Genomic DNA, 23,077 nt, shown 5'->3' with positions numbered 1-23,077 from the left:
CAGTCTTCTTGAATTACTTCTTAGAAAACAGTTGACAGCTTTGAAAAGTGTTAATGGCCAGTGAAACATACTGCATTTATAGCACTGTATGTATTTCACAATTTAACAAAACTGCAATTAATTATTGATACAAAAAGAGAGAAAGAGAGAGACCAGGATTGGGAAACACAATCTCGTCAACTGCAAAAGAATTTAGTTTGGTACCCTTACAAGGAGGAATTGAAAGTGGGAGGAAAGCAGCACAGCACATGTCTGAAGTGCTCCCTCTAACAGTATGGACAGGTGCATTACAAATGCTCACTCAAGATGGGGAACATCAAGCACTAGCACACGAACACTTTTCCACACCTGCAATGTACATGGCATGATATGTGTGGTTCAATGTGACAGAACCACCATATGATTATGAGAGACGCCGTAGTGGAGGGCTCTGGAAATTTCGACCATCTGGGGTTCTATACCGTGCACCCAAATCTGAGCACACGGGCCTACAACATTTCCGCCCCCATTGGAAATTAATGTACATGGCATGGTTCCACTGTTTCTGACTCTTGACATTGACTCAGATCACTGTTGTCTACTTGGAAGACTGACAGAAAATTTTACATTTTTTTATGTTGCAATAAGTAACTAATGACCCACTTATCATCACTTCTTTGCGCATACTCGGGACGGTTGATTATTTGGAGATAGTTTTATAGCGCACAGTCTCAGCTTCAGTTTCAAAGAGTGCCGGGCAAGGAGGCATCAAGTAGAATGATTTTCATGTAAGCATAAGCTGGCTTCATGAGCACACAGAACTTCCTTCACATGAGCACCGCCATGGCAACTCTTTCCAAAGCAGGCTTCCTGGATGCTGTTATAATCCCCTCTCGGGTGTTGTAAATATGCGTGACCCCCCGAAAACAATTCCATCTCGAATTCCGCATTGTGATCTCAAAAACCCTGTTCATGCACATTGCAACAACCTCGCAACAGTAGCATGTCAGAGCAGCAACTGTGAGGTCAGGGAAATGAGAGACGAAAGTAGTCCAAGCAGCCCATTGTGCCACAGTTTAAGCTTGCCTGCCCAGAGGAACTGCCACGGCAGCCAGCTGATGGCGTTTACGAGATCAGCGATATTCCGCAGAACACCCAACAGGTGACCCAGCTGCTCCTTAGCAAGAAGATCGCATTCAGCCCTGGAAAGACAAGCAATCGTTTACAATCCATCTGTTAGCAGCTGGAAGCATGAAAAGGTGACTGACAACATGATGGTCTCTTGAGAAATTCCAGCCGCCACCAGTGCATTCATTTACCGTATGAACATTGCAAATCTCCTTCTTGTGATGAGTAAATCATAATCCAACTCGCTTACAGGTGATGTACAACACCTTAATATGTACATTGGGACTGTAAGTGGTGCCATAGCAGAGGGACCCATATTAACTTGACTACAGGGGACTCTTTAGCATGCACAAACATTTTTTCATTATTGTTTCGATGAAATGTAACCAGTGGCTTACTGATTACTGTCACAAGTTAACACCTACAGGAGAGGACAAAAAATTGCTGGTAAGAGTCGAATGAAGGCACAAATAATTAAACTGCCAAATAGCATGGACACACAGCCTACTATGATGGCTCTTATTAAAAGTTTGAATTACTAATGCCATGTTCTTCAAGATAGATGCTTGGTTTTCATTCAAGGTATACAATATCTCTGCCTTCAGATTTTGAAAGTGTCATCAGAGCCATCCTCGTCAGCCTGACTATGCCCACTGCAGGGCAAAGGCCTCGTCTCTCATCTTTTCCCAACCAACCCTGTCCTGTGCTTGCTGCTGCCACATTATACTCGCATACTTTTTAATCTCATAAGCCCACCTCACTTTCTGTCCACCGCTCATGCATTTTCCTTTTCTTGGAATACATTCAGTCATCTATTCCATAACCCTTTACTGCCGGGTGTCGCGAAATCGTGACATACCGGAAAACTTCAAGCAAGCAACTCACGAAATGCATGCCACCTTTAATGCCAGCAGTCAAGTACTCATGCGGAAGGTAGCTATGAGCAGGAACAATCTAGCACCGCATTGCAAAAGGTATTCAGTGCTGTTTTGTAGCTAATGGAGATGAGCGTGAAGCATGTGCAACAGCTCTCACTTTTTCGTTGTTTTTCACTGGGGTAGCTCATGTTCTATCTCCAATAATTTTGTTTATTAGGTGTGTACACACCCAAGATGTGCCACACAACCTGTTACGTAGTTCTGAAGTACGTTTTTTGTTGCAACGTTCTCGCTTTTGTGACATATGAAGAATCTGCAATATACCTAAAAGTATGCATTAAAGTTGAATTTTGGATAATTTAACACCAGAATAAATAAAGGTTGCTATTTGAAGCTTAAAAATGAAAACAATTTTTGTATGTTTGGCAGTTTTATAATTCAGGCACTAATGAGTTAATAACTAGTGGTTATTCCACCTAAGTGCTCCAGGCTCTGCCCGTGACCAGTTTTTTTTCTTTATTTAAAGAATTATGACCTGTTTGTTCTCTGTCCCACTACGCTTTCTTCCTGTCTCTTGAGGTTACACGTATCATTTTCTTTCATGTTTGTCACTGCATGATCCTCAATTTAAATTGAACCCTCTTTGTAAGCTCCTAAGTTCCTGCTCCTTGAGTAAGTACCTGTGAGATACAGCTGTTGTATACCTTCCTATTGAGTGGTAAATGTAAACTGCCATTCTATACTGTATGAAGTGCAAAATGTAGCATGGCCACCAACTCAACCTTTTGTGCTTGGGTAGACTACACTACCGGATAAAAGTGCTTGTGCCACTTTGTGCCATCTGAAACATGGCCATATTAATTCTCTCCTGCCCCTCGTTATGGGGCCCAAGTCGGCTCACAGAAGAGGATTGGGACTCTGCCTTACAAAGGTCAGAGTTGCTACCACAACTACAGGCTGTCCAGAGAGCCCACGATGGGGTGGTGAGGCGAGGCCTCCTCGTTCCTACGTGGGAGCGGCCTGCGACGTTGCTCTAAAAGAGTAGCCTTTCTCAGGACCCAATAAATTTCTTTGTCTGTCTGTCTGCAGATAACCAATTATTTCAGGGAACCTTTTACAACAAGCCTAAGCGCTTGTTACGATTGGGGTCTTAAAGATGACTAACACTCGTATTCACAAACCAACCTTATCCTTATCTTACATTTTCCTTATGGCCTATAAGCTCCACGGGCATTACACGGGTCAAATATGGTAACAGGGTAAAATATAGCTACCAGATTTATTAGGGAATACTAACTTACTTGATCATCAAGTGCTCTAAACAGACAGAATGAATAAGAAATACGTGAGATAGGATAAGGTTGCTTTTGAATATGGACCTGAGACAATGAAAACTTGTTTTACAAATTTTTTTCTTCAACTTTCACCAGTCGTCTGTAACTTCAAGGACAAAGGTCACAATACAGAAGTCACATTCTAGAAATAACAAGCCTGTGTGATGAGGAAATGGCTCTAAATAAAAAATGCCTCTTCACATAATTCTAATTTGTAACCACACAGAATATTTTGAGCCAACCAGTATCACTGACACTAAAGACGGTGGCAAGTCAACCTAAAGTCAAGGAGCATTTCTGAATGCAGAGCTAAATTGCCTAACTGCGGCCCACTGATTAAGTGAGTTTGAGACTCTTGTCCTAGGGTTTAGTCTTTAGAGCAGGAGACGTTTTCTTGAAGCTACAGTGCTCTCTCTGAAAAAAGACTGCATTTAATGTTTTAAACAAAAAATTTAAAAAGAAACAAAGTTGTTGCAGCTCGGTGCACACCAATTAATTTTTGAATATATATATATATATATATATATATATATATATATATCTAAGTGACCGGCAGAAGGATCGCCGTGGCACGCCTGCAATATTTTTTATGTGGTCTAGACAATTGCAGCTATGGCAACCCATTCTCATCACCTAAAAAGAATTGTGCTATGCATGTCTGTGAACCTACTTGCTATATCTCTATCAATGTGTTTTGCACTCATTGTATGAAGGCTGCATTTATTATGTTTTTATTATTTTAATGAATAATACAAAAGTTTTCTCAAGACTAAAAATTGAAACACCATTACTTGCAGAGGCAAGCTTTCCTCAAAATGGCAAGTACTTTAGCACACCTATAGTTTTGCTGTGTCTCATGCTAAAGGAACTGTCAGATGCTTGTACAAAGAGCAAATTTATAAATGTAGAATTTTCTATACCCACCTTGTACCATCGCCTTTTATGCTCGACAGTTTTTCTCGCTTTTGTTGCAGAAGGTTAATGGTCCGAAGTGATCTAAGATGATACAAAACAAAAAAAAAAAATACATAAAATTAGTTAATCAAAAACTTAGCTTTGTCAGAGCCAAGAAGTACGTTCCCTGCTTAATTAACATAATTTCAAAATTCTATAAAAATACTGCACCTTGAAGCACAATTAGAATGCTTATTAGAATGCTTTTCTTAGGTAGAACAAAAGCCTTCACATACCTTGCAATACCACAGTAAAGGGAGATGGCCCACAGTACTGTGCTGGCAGTCTCCCAGTGGCTGCCATCGAGAGAGATTATTTTTTTGTTACACAACCACGAGATGTGTTCGACGGGATAAAACACCTGGTCAGCAATGTTCTTTAGCACACCCAACACTTGCAGCGTGGAGTCGTTCTCCTACGAAGGGAAAACTCGTTATATGTAGGCAGCCTCTGGACCACTCAGAAGCTCGGACATGTATGCACGATGCATAGTACAACAAACGGGGAGAGGAAAATGCACAATAAGAAATGAAGCTTCCAATACACTAAATAGATTTCCTGTTTTCTGGCGAAACGAATTACTAGTAGTTGCAGACATCACATAACAATTCGATATAGACTATTAAATTGCCATTAAGTGGCTAACTAATGTTTAATCAAACTTATATTTTAAAACCATGGTTTAACTGCAAAAGTGAGGCGCCCCACAGATTATATTCTTCCACTTCGTCTAGCATGTAGTACTAAAGCAGTCTTTTGGGTAAAACGAATACTACAAAGCGTCATACATCGGTTATCCTTTATCTAGTATACCTGCGGCACTTGGAACCATTACAGAATGAACGTCATGCAGAATTCTCGGACGCCTTCGGCTGGTTCCACAGCTACCTCTTTGTCCACTATTGTCCGTCAAACCGCTTTAGCCTTCAAAGATCCTTCCTCAAAGATCCCACGTGCGGGCATTACATAAGAGGTGGGATACAAGAATAATTTATGACACTGGACCAATCAGGGTGAGGATAAGAAATGATATGGTACCGCTTCAATGGATGCTTCTGGTTTGGTGACGGCAACGATGGCGTAAGGAAGGCCGTTCCAGTCTACAATGGTGCGTAGGAAAAGGGAAGACGAGAAGGTAAGAGTGTGGGTACGGGGGGCGAGTAACACTTAACGAATGGCTTGTACGAGGTGATATACTGAACGATGGTGAGAAATAAGGCATCTGATTGAGTGAACTGTGGTACATTTTGTGCAATAGAGATAGGCTGGCAATGCGGCGGAGACGATCGAGAAAGGGTGGACAGGCCTGTTTCCGCCTTTAGTGTGGATACACTTACGTTGAATGAATATGATGATTAATGCAAGCCACCATCACACACTTACATGCTTTCCAGTTCCGTAAGATAAACTGTACTGCAACATTGGCCAGTCATCGAGAAGCCTACACACAACACGACAGTGGCTGAACTCCGAGCTTGCGATTCTGAACTTTCGCGACAAACTTCCTTTTGTAAGACCGCTGCTCAGGAGACAAGCGTAACCCAAAGTCCGAATAAGTACGTCCCGACCTCCGTGAGTCTTCAGCATCTCCTCGAAGCTCTTCATCACCAACGATATAGTTGTACGAGAATTATTGATATCAGAAACACGAAACCTGTCGTTTCAGTTCTCGCACGTGCGTAAGCTGCAGTAAACAAACACAAACAGATGTCGGCGCAGTAATATGACAACCACGCCAACGTCATCCAAAACTTTTAGCCAAATCTTACTTTTAACAAAGACCAATGTAAGACAGTGAGTTCATTAACAAATAGGAACAAAAGTATACAGATGCGTGCCCAGAATATATTCATTATATGCCTCAAAATAATTAAAATTGTAAGTATAAGTCGCACTATGCTTTCAACTCGCATTCAGCGCTTGTGCGCAGGCAACCTGCCCCGCAAACGTTCAGCCTACATCACAGTTCATTGCGCGGCCTGAAACATTTAGAATTTACCGGTGTTTTACTTAGTTTGCTGTCAAGAAGCATGGTAAGTGTTCACATATAATTCCGGCATGTCATAACAGCACTGTTTCTTTACACTTGACAGTTTGAAACCCCGTAGCACCAGTTTCTCATAACACATCGCTGCTTTCGGTTTTCAGGCGCGGTATTTCCGGGAACAAGACATAGATGGTAAGACCGTGCTCATTACTCGGTTACTTGTTGTTTAATATGTTCAGGAACTACCGCGATGCATCACCGATCTATTTATATGTTACAGAGTTCCGGGACTGTTTTTATTTGAACGCGCACTCCGGACAAATTCGTACGCTCGATGAGCTTACCCTGATCATGCGGTCACTGGGGCTAAGCCCTACAATTACCGAGCTTAAGAAGTATTATAAAGACAAAGGTAAGTGGCTAGCTTCTTGCATGGTGAATGTGAGACTGAAACAGTTCGCCACCTCTAGCTTCATACCAAAGTTTCTCATCGTTCGTCTCGATCATTGCTTCAGGCTCGTAGTTAAATCAGCAGTATGCAGGCAGCAACTAAGAGGCAATCATATTACAACTACTTGAAAAACTATACCAGTGTTGGGACATATGTGTGCCGATGGATGCAATGGATTCAAATGCTGAACCAAACTAACTAATAAACTTTCAAAATAACAAAGAAAACAAATCTAACGCCTCTTTTGTTGCACATATGTAGGCACCGCCTATATTTGGACTGAAGCGGTGCATATTCTAATGAACTTAGTGTATGCGCATGCAACGCGCGTCATTTGATTCATTAGTATTATAGATACATGTATCTGATGTAAGACATTCAGAGAAGACGATGCATTTCGTTGTGTGTTTACGATTATATATATGTACACTCTATTGTTTACGCTTTTCACGCTCTTGGTCCAAGCTCTCTCACTTGCATATACATTTATGCAACTAATTGTTCAGCTTTAGTTCAGCACTGTGTTGTTTGGTTTATGCATATTGGGCAAGTGTGCCCATGATAGCAAGAATTAATTTTTCAGCTCCACCCACCATCATAGCATGCATGGTAGTTTTGCTCAGTTTAATTTAGCCCTGTCAATCAATAGATCATTCAAGTGCAGTCGTATCTACCTGTGCAGGAGGCAAGATTTCGTTTGCAGACTTCTTGGAGATCATGCATGCCCATAGTGAGAAGGAAAGCATACCTGATGAAATTGTCAAAGCCTTCAGAGCCAGTGACAGATCTGGATCTGGTCAGATCTCTGGGAGAGAGCTACGTCGCATACTCCTCAACTGGGGAGAAAAGTTGTCGCCACGGGAAGGTGAGGTGCTCTCTGTCAGCTGCTGTTTGTCAATCCATGCAGAAGCTCCAAGAGCAACTCCGGCAATATTTTGACGTGCACTGAATACAATATAAATTTTAATGCCAGTCATTTACGAGAAGCTTCAAGAGCAACACTAGCGATTTTTTTTATTTCCACTGATAACAGTAAAATTTTGAATACATCTTTCGCGCTAGGATGACCAAGCTGAGCTAAAGAATGGGATTGCAAGTCATTTAGTTCTGAATGCAAATTTTAACCCTTTATATCCCAGGTGCCAGGTTCATAACACTTTTGCCAATTTTGTTTTCCTCTCTTGAAATTTCACTAAGGGACCCTAGATCCCACAAACTTGAAAGTTTGAGGTTTCGCCTACACTTGATAGTTAGCGCTATTGATACTGCACACGAGTGCTTCATTCATCGCAAAAATAGACACCATGTGCGCCTGTCAAAGACTGCGAGCACCCGACTTTTTCGTGCTTCTCTTGCTTATTGTCTGTAATATCTAGCTACAAGTGCCGGCATTCTTTTTTGCAAAATTTACGTAACCAAACTAGTTCATAGTAATTTAGTATGATTGGTTATTGACCACTTAATGTGCAGTTCTTGCTGTACATAAAGTTATTGACAACTTTATGGCACTTCAGACTAGGAAGTCCAGCTTTCTGGATATGTGCATTGCAGTTATTTTATTACTTTACTTCAAAAAATCTTTTACAGTACCTCAAAGCCTTAAAAAGGTTTTGTATATATGCGAGCAACAATTAGAAGACGAGCAAATCTGAGAAATTCTCTTTCAAAATGACAATACGATTGGAAGCAAAGATGAGAACTTGACTGAGAAGAAGAGTATACTCCACTGGAGAAACAGCCATGCATAGATGGCATGGCAAAAGCTCTAGAGACAGTAACAATGAAAAAGCTATACTAACATTGACTCAGACGAACAATCAAAAACACTGGCACCGGGTGAAGTATCTCAACTTAATAGGAAAGTCTGAAAACAAGTTAGAAAAAAACACAGAAGAAATCAAGTGCTTTCAAACTTCTTATCCCTCAAGAATGCTTTTAAGAGTTCAAAAGAATGGCTAGTTGGGCAAGTTGCCACTGATCCATATGTGTACTGCACAAAAAACAGACGGAAACACGAAGTAGAGAAAAGACAGACAAGTGCAGACTATCAACTGAAGCATTATTGCAAGACCTAGGGAATATATACAGGATAGAATAAAAAGCAAGGGAGAGCAAAGGGGGAGGAGAAAAAGGCATGAGGAGTCAAATCAACAAAACCTGGGCAACATCAGGAAAGCACGCACGTCTTGCAAAACCTAGATAGAACAACCCCTCATTGTGTATGGTCACGATAAGAGTCCAGTGCATGCTGTCCTACTGTCAACTCTCTATTCTCTACTGTAACAAATGTGGCAGTGATAAAATATGCAAGTATTGATTTAAGTTTTTCTCCAGCTTTGAACAAAAACTGCCTGAAAACATCATTTTTCTGTTGCATTCACTGTGCAAACTGTATGTAGGAAACAAAGGGCTAAACATTGGTTTGCATATTCCTGAATCGTTCTCTAGAGTCTTACGTTTTATGGTCCGCACATTGCTTGCAATGTTGATGGCTGTTTCACTCAACATAGTGACCTTTCAGTGCTAATCTCCTCCCTGAAATTGCCGCTGCTAAGCTCGAACAGATGGCACAGCTCACCACGTCGTTGGATGACACTGCCCATTTTTGTATTACTGACACTAGTAGCACATGTAACCTGTTTACGTTCTGGCTGGATAGATATTGAAATAAACATATACATGAACCAACCACCACTTTCAGTTTCAACATGTTTTTCGGTTATTTAAGTACTGATGAGTTTCTAAACAAGTTGTACCACCAAATGTCGATACCATTGAAAATGGCAATAACCTGTTGTGGTACAAAAACACCGAAATCACTCTTTAAATGTGAACAGTCCGTGGATTTCTGTTATGAACTTCTTTGTCTTTAGCATCATGTAGTGCTGTTGACTAACCTGATGAATGCTGGGCCTAATCAATGGGGTACGTAGTAGCACAAACTTGGAAAAACAGGTTGGAGAACCAGTTATAAAGTTGTAGACCAACCAATTGTAAACTGTTAGTTTACAACCAGTTGCAATCTGTTACTGTATGCTACTAGAAGCAATTGTGCCACAAAACACTGCATTGTCTGAATAATACAGCTTTTTCTGACTTGCCCTTTGTATTGTCCTGTTTTTCAGTGGATGCAATATTTCGGGAAGCTCGCATATCACCCAACGGCCCCGTGCAGTACAATGATTTGGTACGGGTCGTGTGTGCACCAGTGCCCGACTATTATTGATCCAGTGCCGGGCCGACGACCAATTTTGTCAGTGCACATCAGTGCAGTTCTCTATTATCTGCATAATTTATTTTTGTATGGAATGGTGAAAGCAATAAATATTTTTGTATTAGTGTGGTGCTTTTGGTGATGAGAACTGCAGCAGCTTTGCCATTTTGCAAAACCACACTTGCGCTGAATGAAAACCTGCAAGTTACTTATTGCACGAAAAACTTAACAGGTGTTGAAAATCGTCCTTATTTTAAAATGCATGCTTCAGGTTGCAAACGGTTTCCGGCGCTCATAGCAAAGCAAGTCCTAAGAAAGCGTCCATTTGTTTTATATGAAGCGAAGCTGTGATCACATAAAATAAAGTTGTTTCTCTCAGTGATCAGGCAAATACTTATTTACAACAATAACAAAAAATGCTCACAAACCACACAAGCCACACCTTTCACGCCTATACTTTTCATAAAAGATAAGCATTCAACCAAGATTAAATAGTTGTGCACTGGGAGATGGCGGCATGTGACCGTTTTCATGAGAAGAAATTGTGTGGAGAGGTGTGCATGTGCATCAGTACTAAAGATTTACTAATGTGCAATGATTGATAAATTGTATTCTAGGAATCGTAACTCCATTAACTTGGCTATTACAGGATTATTAATAGAGAAAATCAAGGCCAAGGTATATTCTTTAAATTTCGCACTGATGTAACGTTACAATTTAAGGGTTGAAATTTAGCACTTAAAAGAAAAACTGAGGTTGTGGCCTCATTATATGTAATTTCGTGTGGCAAACACAAAAATCAAGTGGAAATTTTGCATAAGAAAAGATTATTTTGCCAAAATTTTACTAGCAACGGGCGCCTCGGCCAGCATCGCGAGTCTCGCCACCGCCTGTGATTGGTCGAAGCTCCATGATTATGACATCACGTTCGGGACGGTGAGGGTAGCTGCCTGCGCTCGCCGGCAGGCGGTGCCGTGTTTATCTGTTGAAACCACGTGGTTTAAACGTTGGTTGAAATGAGTTCGCTGTTTCATGCATCCGTGCATACATGTTCGAGTCGGAGCGACGACCGAAGACAGTGACAGCACAGGAAAGCGAGTCCCAACCAGCCACCTTCACCCGCGTCGGAAACGTAGACTGGTAAGTATAACACGAATGTCAATGCTTAATTTCACCGTAGTAAACTGATGCAAATGATCCGTTCAGCCGTGTTTATTAAATCTGGTAAGGAACAGCAGCATCGGCACTCGCTTCTAGCCGCGTATCGGCACGGTCCGCGCAACGTGCGCACATCGTGTGGAAACATCAGCTGTTCGTGGATATCGCTGCTTGTTAATGCGGTCAGTATCGCATGTCACTGGGAACAAGAAGCTTGCGATGAGTCAGTGTGCTACCTGGAGGAAAAACACGCGCACACACGAGTGCCGTTAGCGCGCCGTAGAGGTGACATGTGCTGTGAACTGCGCTGCGAGCTTGGGGATAGATAGTTTGACTCACATGTTGCAGTTCTTTTTACAATACCGTCGATTTTTCTTTATTCTAGCCAGAACTACAGCGATAGTGTGTTAAATGCAAGCGGAATATTAGCTGCGTTAGAAGCATATGCGACTTGTGTGTGCCGTCGTCACTCATCCTTTAGTGCTTTATTTACTAAAGGACGCGAACCTTGAACCTCTAGAGATACAACACCATCAAGAGATACTTTAAATGTTATACCTAATTCACCACGAACGCGTCAAAATAGACAAGGATTTGTACATTAAACTGTGTGGCCGGCGCCCTACTTGTTCGTCTCATTCGCTCAAACTAACTGAATATTCCTGCAGAACTAACTTCTTCAAACAGCCTTTTTTCCCTCGTGCCATCCGTGAATGGTATGAATTGCCTGAATATGTACTGCAGAACCCAACCATGCATATCGTAGTTTGTCCACGCTCTTGCTAATCTATGACGTAAGGTGTTTCAACGTAGACATATTCCTTTCGTTGCTGAGGTGAGCACAAAGTAAGCAAGTGCTCTTTTGCGCATTTTTGTCACGTTAATAATTTCTGTCATTTTTCTCTTGTTACTTCTTTATTTTTAAAGGCTGCATTTTTTGTTCTGTTCTTTTTTAATTCATTTATTTGCTTGCCGGAATTTTCACCTGCAATGCTTTGTGCTTATGCTATATTGTTTCCAATGTTTCACATGCTGTAAATACTGTTCATGACAGATCTCTTAACTTTTTTTTTCTTTTTCCTCAAGGTGTGATCACAGTTCCTTACTTTTGTCTCTCTTATCCTTTGTACAACCCACTGCTGCTTATGGCTTCCGAAGCAAGCTGGCAGTAATAAATAAATAAAGAAAGAAATAAAGCACCAGATTTCGATGCTGCGTACTGACATCTGCAGACACGTGGCTTGGCCATAGGTGCTCATGTACGCTCTGCATCCAAATGGGGAAAGAGGGGGGATACATACAAGACGTGCCTGAACACTGATATCATTTTGCAGTCACACATTTTTTTCTCTTTTTTTTTTTGGTGCAGCGTCATGAAAAATACCATCACCTTCATTTCAATATACGGATACGTAGCACGCTTGCATAAATCAATCTCAGCACTACCACCATGACAAGCCCCATTCAGCACAGTGTAGGTTGTAAGCAGCAGTACAATGTTGTACAGGCCGCGAGCTTCTGAACAAGAAAGCTAGGGGCACGAGCACTATAGGTGCCAGCGGTATGTTCACTTAAAATATGTGCATTCGGGAGTATTCCCTAGCCGTTATCGAATCTGTTTCACAGGCAGTGACCGAAATCGAGTAAGCCTTTCTTTAGATCTAGGGCTGCTGTGCAGACACCTTGGAATACTAATTTGGTTTTGACCAGCAGTGACCGAATGCCACGGTACCGATTAAATGTGGATCATCGTATGAGTAATTGTCATATTCATTTATTCAAGTAGCTTAAAGGCCCAAAAAGCATTGCATAGAGGGATTGCGATGAATGGGACAAATAATAGACAAAATAAACACTAAAAAATAGTAAGTAAAACATTTGAGGAGTTAGACAATGGCTAAAGAAAAGCAATCACAGTTAAAGCACTTAACAATGAATATTATTTCCATTGGAGAGGGGACAGAGCTCAAGATAATGATTAACTTGAAGTTTTAGGAATGACTTAAAATTTTAATGATGAACAAATGAGTCATGATTGTGAATCAGTGTGATGTTGGTAGGGAAAACATTCCATGCAAAAATGGTGATGAGAAGTTGCGAGTGATTCAACAGATTAGTGCAGGTGAAAATCTGTTCAATTTTATAATGCTAATATAGTTGTGAAAATATGTGGATGAGCTGGCCTGATATTAAAGGTATCGTGGGATATATTGATTGTAGTGAAGCTTATGAAAGAAGGACAATAGTGTCAGCATTCTGCGCTTTTCTAGAGGAGCTAAATTGACTGAAGGTTTGATATCAGTTATGCTTGATGAGTGCAAGTAGTTTTTTTTTGTGATGGAGCTAGCAGCTTTATTTTGTACACACTCCAGCTTCTGTATGAGGTAGGTTAAATGCGGATTACAGATCAAGGAGGCGTATTCATTTTTGTGAGCATCTTAAAAACAAGTTTGGTCTCATAGTTCGCCGGATGCAAATTTCGCCTCATGAAGCCAAGTGACCTGATGCTCTACTAAAAATCGCATCTGTATGAGCATTCGGTGACAGGTCTGATGGCAAATGAACACCAAGGTACTTTACTGTGGATACAGAATCTATGGTTATGTTTTTCAACGCGTAGTCGTATAACACGGGGTTGACCATTGTCCCGAACTTAACAGCTTTTGTTTTTATTTACGTTAATTTGCCACTCATTACACCATTTACTGTGATTGACAGTAATTTGTTCATAAATCACACAGTCATCTACAAATGATCTGTGGAATGCGAACCATTAGTGATATTGTCCGTATAAACAAAAGACAAGATAGGCCCGAGCATATAACACTGTGGTACGCCAGATGTTACGTGCATTAACGCAGACGAATGATCATCAATGAACATGGATTGGCACCAGTTAGTTTAGAAGTTGATAATCCACATTTTAACAATTTTTTGTATTTATTTTAAAAAGCAGATTAGTTCTGCGGAAACCTGCAAGGTGGCAGAAGGTATTTTTTTAGAAAAGGGAAAGAATGAGGGGGGACAACCACTCATTGTAGCATGAATCCACGAGGAAATCCGTATGCATTTCTCAGAAATTCGTTTTCGTGCTATAACAGGTAGTTGTCTCCTTTCCCTTTCATGAAAAAAAAAAAAGAAAACCCTTCTGCCATCTTGCAGATTTCCGCAGAACTCATGTGGCATTACTCGTGTCCATGTCCTTCAAGTTGCCGATCAATTCCCCCTCACTCAGCCGTTTGTTAGCTTCCTTGTAAGCTCAATTGGTAGAGCAGCCACCCCGGAAAGGTGTTCGTCTAAGGTGCAAATTCCAAACCAGGACGAATTTTTTGGCAAATAAGAAGCTTTTATTTCTGTGAAAACCGTACAAATATCCTTGTGACTTCGTGCTACAATGAAGGTTGTCTTCTTTCTCTTTTTATGTCAAGACCTAAAAGTTTATGAACAAGCCGCAAGTGAGGAAGCTTGTTAAAGGCCTTTGTATAGTCTGCTAATATAGCATCAGTTTGATCCAAGCAATGAACAGAGTGATGTAAGTCATTAATTAATTAGAACATTTGCATTTAACAAAAACAACCACACAGAAAACTGTGCTAGTTGATAAAGAAGAAATTATGTTCTGTACAAAACTTCAGATGAAGTTATATGTTCTAGTTGTTAACAATACGTGCTAGTTAAGGAAGTTGGTCTGAAATTTGATAGGTTAGACGGGTTACAATATTTAAATATAGGAATTACGTGAGGTTCCTTTCAATCATCTGGGATGCATCTCTTGTCAATAGACTGCTGGAAAATTGTGGCTAAAATGTTGCATATTGCAGAGGTTTTGGCATTTTGAGAAGCTTAGGGCAGATGCCATCAGGACCAGGAGCAGAGTTAGTCGGAAGACGATCGATTCAGGACTGTATCTCTTCCAGGTTCATCTTGATGTCGTGCATGCTTGAATGCAGAAGAGGGAGCTGAAGGTTACTAGGAATAGGGGTCTCATCCACAAAAACAGACAAAAAAGCCTAATTGAATTCTACGACGCATGCTGAAGAAAGAATGCTACATCCTTGGATAATGACACTATCAAATTTGATGCCTAATTAGGGTTAAGAACTTTCCAAACCTCTTTCGTGTCACTGCGAAGCATGTTTGAAAAGTCGTGGTTGAGAATCTTATCTTTGGCTGTTGTTATCTCGGTTCTTCATAAAAGTGCGTGCTCACGATAAAGCCTCCAATCTTCCTCGGGTGGCAATAGGGTAGCTCTCGGATATAAACGTTTATTTTTGTCAATAGTGCCTTTCACATGCGTCGTAAGCAAGGCGCTTAGCGTGCTGGCTGTTAACTTCACTCTAGGAATATGCATTTCTTTAAGTGTAATCATCTTGTCACGAATGAGTGTCCAGTTTGTATTGATGTCGCATTGATGAAATAATTGTAGAAAGTCGACAAAAAAAAAAGATGGAAAGGTCAGTGAGAAGCCCCTCTACATTTGCTCGGGTATAATCAAATATTACTTTCTTTCTATATTCAGGCTTTTGCACAATACATACTACTTCACAATGCAAGGCACTACAGTCACCGACACCATCCAAAACACTTACCAAAACATTATTTGATTTTGTAGTTAATATAATGTCTAAAAGTGAATCGCCAGGAGTGGGAACAGAGACCATTTGAAGCAAATCAAAAGATGCGAGCACGTCAAGAAAACATTGACCATCACGTTTTCTTGTGCCATTCAGGGGTCTGCATGATTGCCACTCGCCCCGCTGTGGTGGTCTTGTGGCTAAGCTACTCGGCTGCTGACCCGCAGGTCGCGGGATCGAATCCCGGCTGCGGCGGCTACATTTTTGATGGAGGCGGAAATGCTGTAGGCCCGTGTGCTCAAATTTGGGTGCACGTTAAAGAACCCCAGGTGGTTGAAATTTCCGGAGCCCTCCACTACGGCGTCTCTCATAATCATATGGTGGTTTTGGTACGTTAAACCCGACATATCAATCAATCAATCAATCATGATTGCCACTCAATATTAGGATAGTTCAAATCACGTGCAAGAAATATTGATGATGTGGGGTATTTATTTTGAACAAAACCTAAAGACTAATTTAATCGGGAAATTTGCGAGATGAAACAGGTAGGCAATAGCAGACCCCAGTGAAACAGGTGTGGGCAGACAGAGATCAACCCATAAGATTTCGAGGCAGGAATTAGTTTCAATAACACAAGCTTCTGGACTAGCTTTTCCCGGGACCAACACACCACCCTTTCTAGATTCAACCCTATCTTTTCTAAACAATGAAATTCACGAAACAAAGACAATTCATGATCAGAAATGTGTGTTAACCCTGTTTTGGTGCCCAGGACTGTGTCTGCTGAACAGGATTGGACATAAGAACACAGGTGATCTTGCTTTCAAAAAGACTGTGAAAGTTTGACACAAGAATGGACAGATGCACATATAATGTTCATGCATCCGTCACAGGGTTTTTGCGGGGACTTGATACTTCAGCAGGGTAGTTACTTTGTTAATATAGTATGGCCCAGGACGTAAATCGTGTTGTCTAGTAGAAGCTTGTCAAAGAGACACGGGAGTTTTGTTCTGATTTAGTGGGTTTTCGTTTAGATTTAGTGAAATCTTGAAGCTTTTTTATAATGATCTGCAACGTGGGTGAAAATTCTTCAATCCACACACGAGGCTATTCTAACTTTTTAAGCTTAAATGTATTTTTCAGTATGTTAGTTTTTTCCTTGAGGTTGAGGAATTTCGCTACTATTATTGGCTAAGTATGGCTTGACTTTTTCTGTCCTTTTCGGTGAGTACGTTCTATTTCATCAGCCGCAATTCCTAAGTGTTTAGAAACGAACTAAGTCACAAGCCCTTCTGTTTCCTGCCATGTCTCAGAGTCTTTCTGAATGATTCCTTTGAATATAAGGTTATTTTGGCGCATTCTATTGTTGAGGCCTTCTACCACCAAAGTGCAATGTTGCGATTGTCTTGATTCTATGCTATTCAGTTTGTTGTGGGTGTCCCTAAGCATCTGAACAATTTTGTCAGATCCAGACGATCCTTCTGTTTATTCTTCTGTTTGGAAAAACGTCTCTTTTTTTTGGTTATGTTTGTTCGAATGTCTTTGTCTCTCCTTGAGATCTCTGTTTCAATCTTTTCGCCTGACACAATCATACATTTAACAAAAGTTAGCAGCTGGTCTACCATTGTCGAGGCCAGGATTGAATGCAACGTCTCCTGCACGAAGCAGCAGGTGCGCCACACAAAACAACACAAAATATAGCCACCCCACAATGCAAACTTTAGCAAGGACGGTAACCAGAAGCAATCACACCATGGTACATGTTGCCTTTACTCTGCATTTACAGGCGAAGTAACCAATGCGAACACGATACGTGCATATGTCTGTACCCGTCACAGACAGACACACTTGGAATTCGCAGTCCAAAAAAAAAATTTACACGAGGTTTGTTTGCAGGGAACACTTACCTAAAAAGTAACAAAACGGGCTAGGTCAGCTACAAGTATTTGGCCACAAATGATTGTAGTTAGTATAGCATTGATGATTCTGGATTCTGATTGAAAAATATGACCTCAGTCTGAATCGAAATAAAGTGCCAATGTTACATGGTCACTTTGATTTGTGATTGAGACAGGCTCTGATAAATATTTTTAAAGGCTCTATCGCGAGCTGTTGCTGCAACAGGGATATCAAAGGCCTACTGGGTCCCAGATTGAGCAAAACTACAATGAACGGTGTCTGTGTGACGGCTCGCAATTTGTGTGTTCCACAGAAATTCGAAGTGAGTGTCGCAGAAGCGAAGCAGCACAGTGAGCTGAGCACGGCTGCGGTAAGCGCACGCTCACCAACGAACGACACGCTGCTATGGCACATAAGCATTCTTGCACCCTTGCCCAGTCTTTCTTTGCACAAAGGCAAGTCGGGGTGATAGCGAGGGGTCCCTCTGGTGCGGAAAAACAGGGCGCCACTGAAAAAAAAAATGGTCTCAACTCTATGCTGGCCCAACATACATGGCCAACTTGGACGGTAATGGCCTAAGCTTGACCAACAAAGTTGGGCGGAGGGTGATTTTGGTTAACGGCCGCACATGGGCCGACGTCTGGGTGCCAACACAGGCCTAAGCCTGCAGGCCGACTTAGTAGATGACAAGTGATGCACAGATGGATGAAATAATCTTGTGCAAATAATCTAGTACAACCTGCTGCTGAACCCTCAAACAAGAAATTTTTGCTGAACGAAAAATAATGCGTGCAGTGTAGAAAAAAAAAAATGTGCACCCACAGGTATGCAATATCAGCTTGCGGCTGCAAAGCATGACCCTACAACCAACCACGTTCGGTTGCCCGGGCACTAGGTGCCAACAATTTCCCTATTATTTGCTGACCGTCGGCTGAACGCCTGTGGCCTACTAATAACCAGCGAAACTGGTTGCCAATCAGGGCCCCACCTTGTGCCACCAATGGTTGACTGACAATAGTGGTTGCCGAACTCTGCCCACTTGTTTACTAACCAAAGGCTGTCGGCCAATCTCAGTTGGGAAAGAACTGTGTCCCTGTTCACAAGCAGAAACTTTATTGTCAATCCCAGCGACTGCATGAGAACCAGGCTTCAAATGTAGTCACTGTCACAGAAGTGTTTAGAGCACAGCACATTTTATCTAGTAGGTTTGGAGTCCTTTCTTTTCAGTGCCATGACCTATTTTTCAGGCACCTTCTTATCCCAAGGAAACTTGTAAAAGCGACCTCATTGTGACCAAAAGTGCTTCGGCAACCATTTGCTGCTCAGTAATTCGGCATCGCGAATCCACTTCAACCCCGCACAAGCACAACTAGTGAATGTAGGATGGCAAAAATCTCTAACCATAAGAGAATGGCTTAATTACAAAGGATTCCTATGAACTGGCAGAACTGGTACTTTGTTAGGCAGCAGAAATGAGGCACAATCCCAAAACTAACAGGCTAAGCGGCCTGGCTCAGACCCGAAGTAGACGTCTCCTCTCCACGTGCTCCCTCTCTCGCACTCCTCCCCTGCGCTGTGCGTGCGCCGGAGGGCATTCCCTTGGTCAGTTTTCTCGCTTATAATGCCATTGTTTATTTGAATATTGTGGAAAAAACCTGCATAGGCATATTATGAGAGGTTGCTGATACCGAATTGGCAATAAATATGTGAATGCAAAACAGCTTCGGTGTTCCCTTAAGGGGGACATGGCAGTGAAAACCATTGTTGTTATTTATTTAGATAGAGTGATGAAATTTGGAATGTAGATGTTATTTGTTGTGGTGGTATAACTGAAATCGGTTTTGAGCTGTCTAATGTAGTTTTTGAGTTACAGCACTTGATATAGTCATGGTGATTTCAAAACTAATTAATTTGACAAGTTTGTCAAAATTTTTTGATAAGGATAATCACAAGTGCCTGTTCTGTGCCATAATGCTATTGGATTATTATTGAATATTAAAGTAAGCACACAGGAAATTTTTGAAACATCCTGGGTATATTGTTTAGCAACTTTTACAAAAAGCAATTATAAAAACCTGTATAATAGATGCAGACATATATATAGCTTTATGGCACTCACCGATTTCTCAGTATCTTAGTGTGGAAAACGGAATAGCTGTATCTTCGTTTGTTACGAAATGGAGCAGGGATGACTGACAGCAACTGCTCAAGAAGTGAAAGCTGAGAGAAGGGAGCTTAAAGAAATTGGAGCTAGAAGGTAAGAAAACGAAACGGGAGGGGAGCTGGCTTCATTTTTCATTAGAGAAATGTATCTTTGGGGCTATCATGTGCTCCGATCTGTCTTCATGACGATGCCAATATGGTGGCATTTTGCCAAGGAAACGCTGCAGATCTGCCTTTAGAACACGAAAGTCCAATTTTCTTATAGCTTTAGACGGCAGCCGACCAATAAAATGCTTTTTTTTTTGTCAACTCCTACTGCTTTGTTCTAATATTTCACTATAATGTAAAACAGTCCTAGGATTGCAAAAAAAAAGCATTTTGACCAAATTTATCATTCCGACACCCATCCCCCTCCCCCCTTACGGAACACTTAAGTCAGGTTTAAATTGACAAGTTGCAGGCTGAGAATTGTGATGGCATTAACTTTGCCATTATAGATTATTAGAGAAAATAAAGGGCAAGGCTTATTCTTTAAATATCGCATTGAAATATCTGGACGCGACAGTGGCTTCAATTCTTGACGTTTTGGCGACATTCGCACAAAGAAATTTTCTGAAACTTGCTATGTCATCTATGACCTCCTCAGAGGACAATCCACTTCATTTTCACGCATTGCAAACTATGCAGGACTCCGTAAATGCAGTCAAACTCTACATCACATTTGGTGCGGGAATTTGAAGGTGGTGTTACCACCAGTTTTTTTTGCACATTTTCTCACTTACCAAGCCTCTTTCAGCAGCAACCATGGCGATTTTAGAATATTGAAAGAGTAAATTACTAGAATGAGAAAAATCGCTTTCCCTTTAGCTTCTCTTTAAAACATTTATATCCAGTGTCTCCCTGCCACAGATGAGTTGGCTAGGCTATCAAGGTATGTCTCACAAGTTCCCACTTGGCATTTACTTTGAGCTGCTGTGCTGCACTATAGCGTATAAGCAAGGAAAGATAAGAGGTATGGTTCGTGAAAATATTTTTATTTGCTTGCACTGTACACCATGCAGGCCAATGTACTGCAGTATAAAGTACTCCACAGGCACATTGTGTTCCAAAACACTAGAGATATGACTTTGTGCTTGGAAAAAAAAAGTTTTGGTAATAAAATGGAATGTCTACTAAATGGTGGCAAAGTCATGTGCACGTACACAAACATCAGTGAACACAGTCAACGTACAAGTGCACCACAAATCCACTATACTACAGCAACACAACTCACTTATTGAATAAATACTTTTTTTGTTTTGTTTCTTTTGCCCTTTTTGAAAATGCACCCACCACCTTGAGTCTTCAAAGTACTCAATGTGAACATACATCACAGAAGACAAAAGATGGGCAAAACAAGTTTATACACAACCTCTTCGAAGAAAGGAATGCCAATTAGGGTGGATGGTGACAGCAATTGTGTAACAAAGCATAATGAAAATTGGTTTCTGAATTGTCTGTACGCTTTCAGAGTTGATTTAACACTTCACAGGTAGTAATGTGTGTTGTACTCAGAGGATGACTCTCCAGCAGCCATGCACTGTCACGAGGTTCCATCCGAGCTCCAAACATAATTTTCGACGACTAAATTTGTTTTGTCCAAGATGTGTTCAGACTAAAGACCTACTGATTCATGGTTGCCAATTTTTTCTCGTAAGTACTTGAGTATTTTACTAGATAACATACAGGTCCTATCTAGAGAATAAATTTTTAAAATCTTTGCCTTGCAGCATTAATCGTAGGTACTAATACTAATGGTGAAACCTGAATATCCAATGTAATGGCTTTGAATGCGTTAGTTTTAATTACAGTTAATAAATTGCGGCTGAGTCGCGGATAAGCCTTCGCATTTGCGGTTTACCTCATGCAGAGCAGCAGTGCTGAATAGTAACGTCCTTGGACAACTGTCATCCATTCGTGAACTCGGGAGCTATCCCTGCCCACTGAGTGCTCAATATGAGGAGCTTATAAAGTCGTTAACATCTGTCCTATATCCATCATCACAAGGCAAAACGAGTAAAATATCACATGAAACAATATGAAACCTGCATCGAGTTTTGCTCTTCACAATTTCTTCTCTGCAAGATTTAACTATATGATATATTCGTTTTATAGAACAGATATTGCAGACTGCCCAGACTAATATCGTAAAGCAAAATTATATGTTTAGTAGCATAAAGAATGGTACTTAATATATATATAGATATACTGAACAAACTATGCTTTTGCTCAAGCAAAACTACACATGAAGTCTTTTTATTCATTCTCTGTAACTTGTGCTTTGAAAGCTTCTACATCAAGCTCTGTATGCTGAATAATGTTATCCATTCACCACCACTCTCAATATTGATCACATTTTGCAAACAAAACAAGGTGCCACACACTTCAATCATTGAGCAAGGCTTATGCAATAACAAAAACTATCTAATCTTTAAAGCTTGAAAACTGAGCAGGTATGTGCTTTAGGCAACAACATGCTTTTCCTCCCATTTGCCTGCCAGCAGCAAAGGAAACTCACTGTGTGTAGCAATACTGTGAACATGAGACCTACACAGTGCTTTTAGACCAGCAAAAAAAAAAAAAAAAAATGAAGAGAAAAAAAAAGCACTCTGCATGCTTGCATGGGCTGTGTATGCAATACAATTGCCTTGCATATTTATTTTGGTTCGCATGGAGTTCCTCTGCAAATCAATAGCTATCTGTGCCGCAGACATAGACAAATCTTAATATTAGTCCTGGGCGAGACCCTGTTGCATTGATATGAGACCACATGTATGGTGTTGTGCAAGAAAGTGACACAGGACCCTGTGTAATTAATTATGCAGGCAGTACTCCTTGGAATTGTTTCCTGTTCGGAGCACACTGCACAGTAGTACTAAACAACCACATTTGCAGCATGGCCTTTAGAATCACACAGACTGTCACAAGTGAATAATAGAAACACCTTAAGTACAATTTACCATTTATGATACTACATGTAAAAAAGAACTGGTATTCAAGTACTGGTGCACAAATGCCTTAAGCATTCAAGCCAGCACTGTTGAGCAAGTAAATGAGGAGAAAAAGAAAAAAAGAACAGCAATAGCACTAACTATATTTTGCTGCATTTTAGCACCAGACAGTCAAGTTGATATAATGAGCAGAGCATGGCCTGCCAGCCACAGTAAACTAAACATTGCAATCAAAACTGGAAAAGGAAATATCCACAGAGCTTTTTCTGTGGTGAGAAGCTCTTGGTAAGCAAACATAAACAAAGCTACAAAATCACCTCCTCACAAATAGGGTGTCAAGTTAATCGAGGGAATAAAGAGCAGGC

At 40.9% G+C, this 23,077-nt stretch overlaps 2 protein-coding genes across 2 annotated transcripts; one reads left to right on the top strand and one right to left on the bottom strand.

Annotated features, from left to right (window-relative positions):
• Positions 1 to 651: 651 nt before the first annotated feature.
• Positions 652 to 5,981, bottom strand: LOC119171661 (peroxisomal membrane protein 11C). Its single transcript, XM_037422455.2, has 4 exons — positions 5,657 to 5,981; positions 4,510 to 4,688; positions 4,244 to 4,315; positions 652 to 1,181 (listed from the first exon to the last, which is right to left on the bottom strand). The coding sequence occupies exons 1-4, from the start codon at positions 5,876 to 5,878 to the stop codon at positions 986 to 988; spliced, it is 669 nt and encodes a 222-aa protein (XP_037278352.2). The 5' UTR covers positions 5,879 to 5,981; the 3' UTR covers positions 652 to 985.
• Positions 5,982 to 6,196: 215 nt separating this feature from the next.
• Positions 6,197 to 10,049, top strand: LOC119171660 (calmodulin-like protein 4). The gene is made up of 5 exons (XM_037422454.2): positions 6,197 to 6,306; positions 6,422 to 6,452; positions 6,541 to 6,672; positions 7,394 to 7,576; positions 9,837 to 10,049. Exons 1-5 carry the CDS (start codon positions 6,304 to 6,306, stop codon positions 9,935 to 9,937), a joined length of 450 nt encoding a protein of 149 aa, XP_037278351.1. The 5' UTR covers positions 6,197 to 6,303; the 3' UTR covers positions 9,938 to 10,049.
• The last annotated feature ends 13,028 nt before the right edge of the window (positions 10,050 to 23,077 follow it).

The sequence above is a fragment of the Rhipicephalus microplus genome, chromosome 4 (assembly GCF_043290135.1).
Source record: "Rhipicephalus microplus isolate Deutch F79 chromosome 4, USDA_Rmic, whole genome shotgun sequence".
NCBI classification, from domain to species: Eukaryota; Metazoa; Arthropoda; class Arachnida; order Ixodida; family Ixodidae; genus Rhipicephalus; species Rhipicephalus microplus.
Note: the sequence above shows the minus strand (reverse complement) of the source record. Positions and strands in the feature narration are given on the sequence as shown.

Bases quoted from the DNA above. Each gene is read 5' to 3' on its own strand.
- LOC119171660 (XM_037422454.2), top strand. The intron at 6,453-6,540 runs GTAAGACCGTGC...TATATGTTACAG, and splicing joins CCGGGAACAAGACATAGATG to AGTTCCGGGACTGTTTTTAT. The intron at 7,577-9,836 runs GTGAGGTGCTCT...CCTGTTTTTCAG, and splicing joins AAAGTTGTCGCCACGGGAAG to TGGATGCAATATTTCGGGAA.
- LOC119171661 (XM_037422455.2), bottom strand. From the start codon at position 5,878: ATGAAGAGCTTCGAGGAGATGCTGAAGACTCACGGAGGTCGGGACGTA. The intron at 4,689-5,656 runs GTAAGTGTGTGA...TTCCCTTCGTAG, and splicing joins CTTACGGAACTGGAAAGCAT to GAGAACGACTCCACGCTGCA. The intron at 1,182-4,243 runs GTGGGTATAGAA...TTGTCTTTCCAG, and splicing joins ATAAAAGGCGATGGTACAAG to GGCTGAATGCGATCTTCTTG.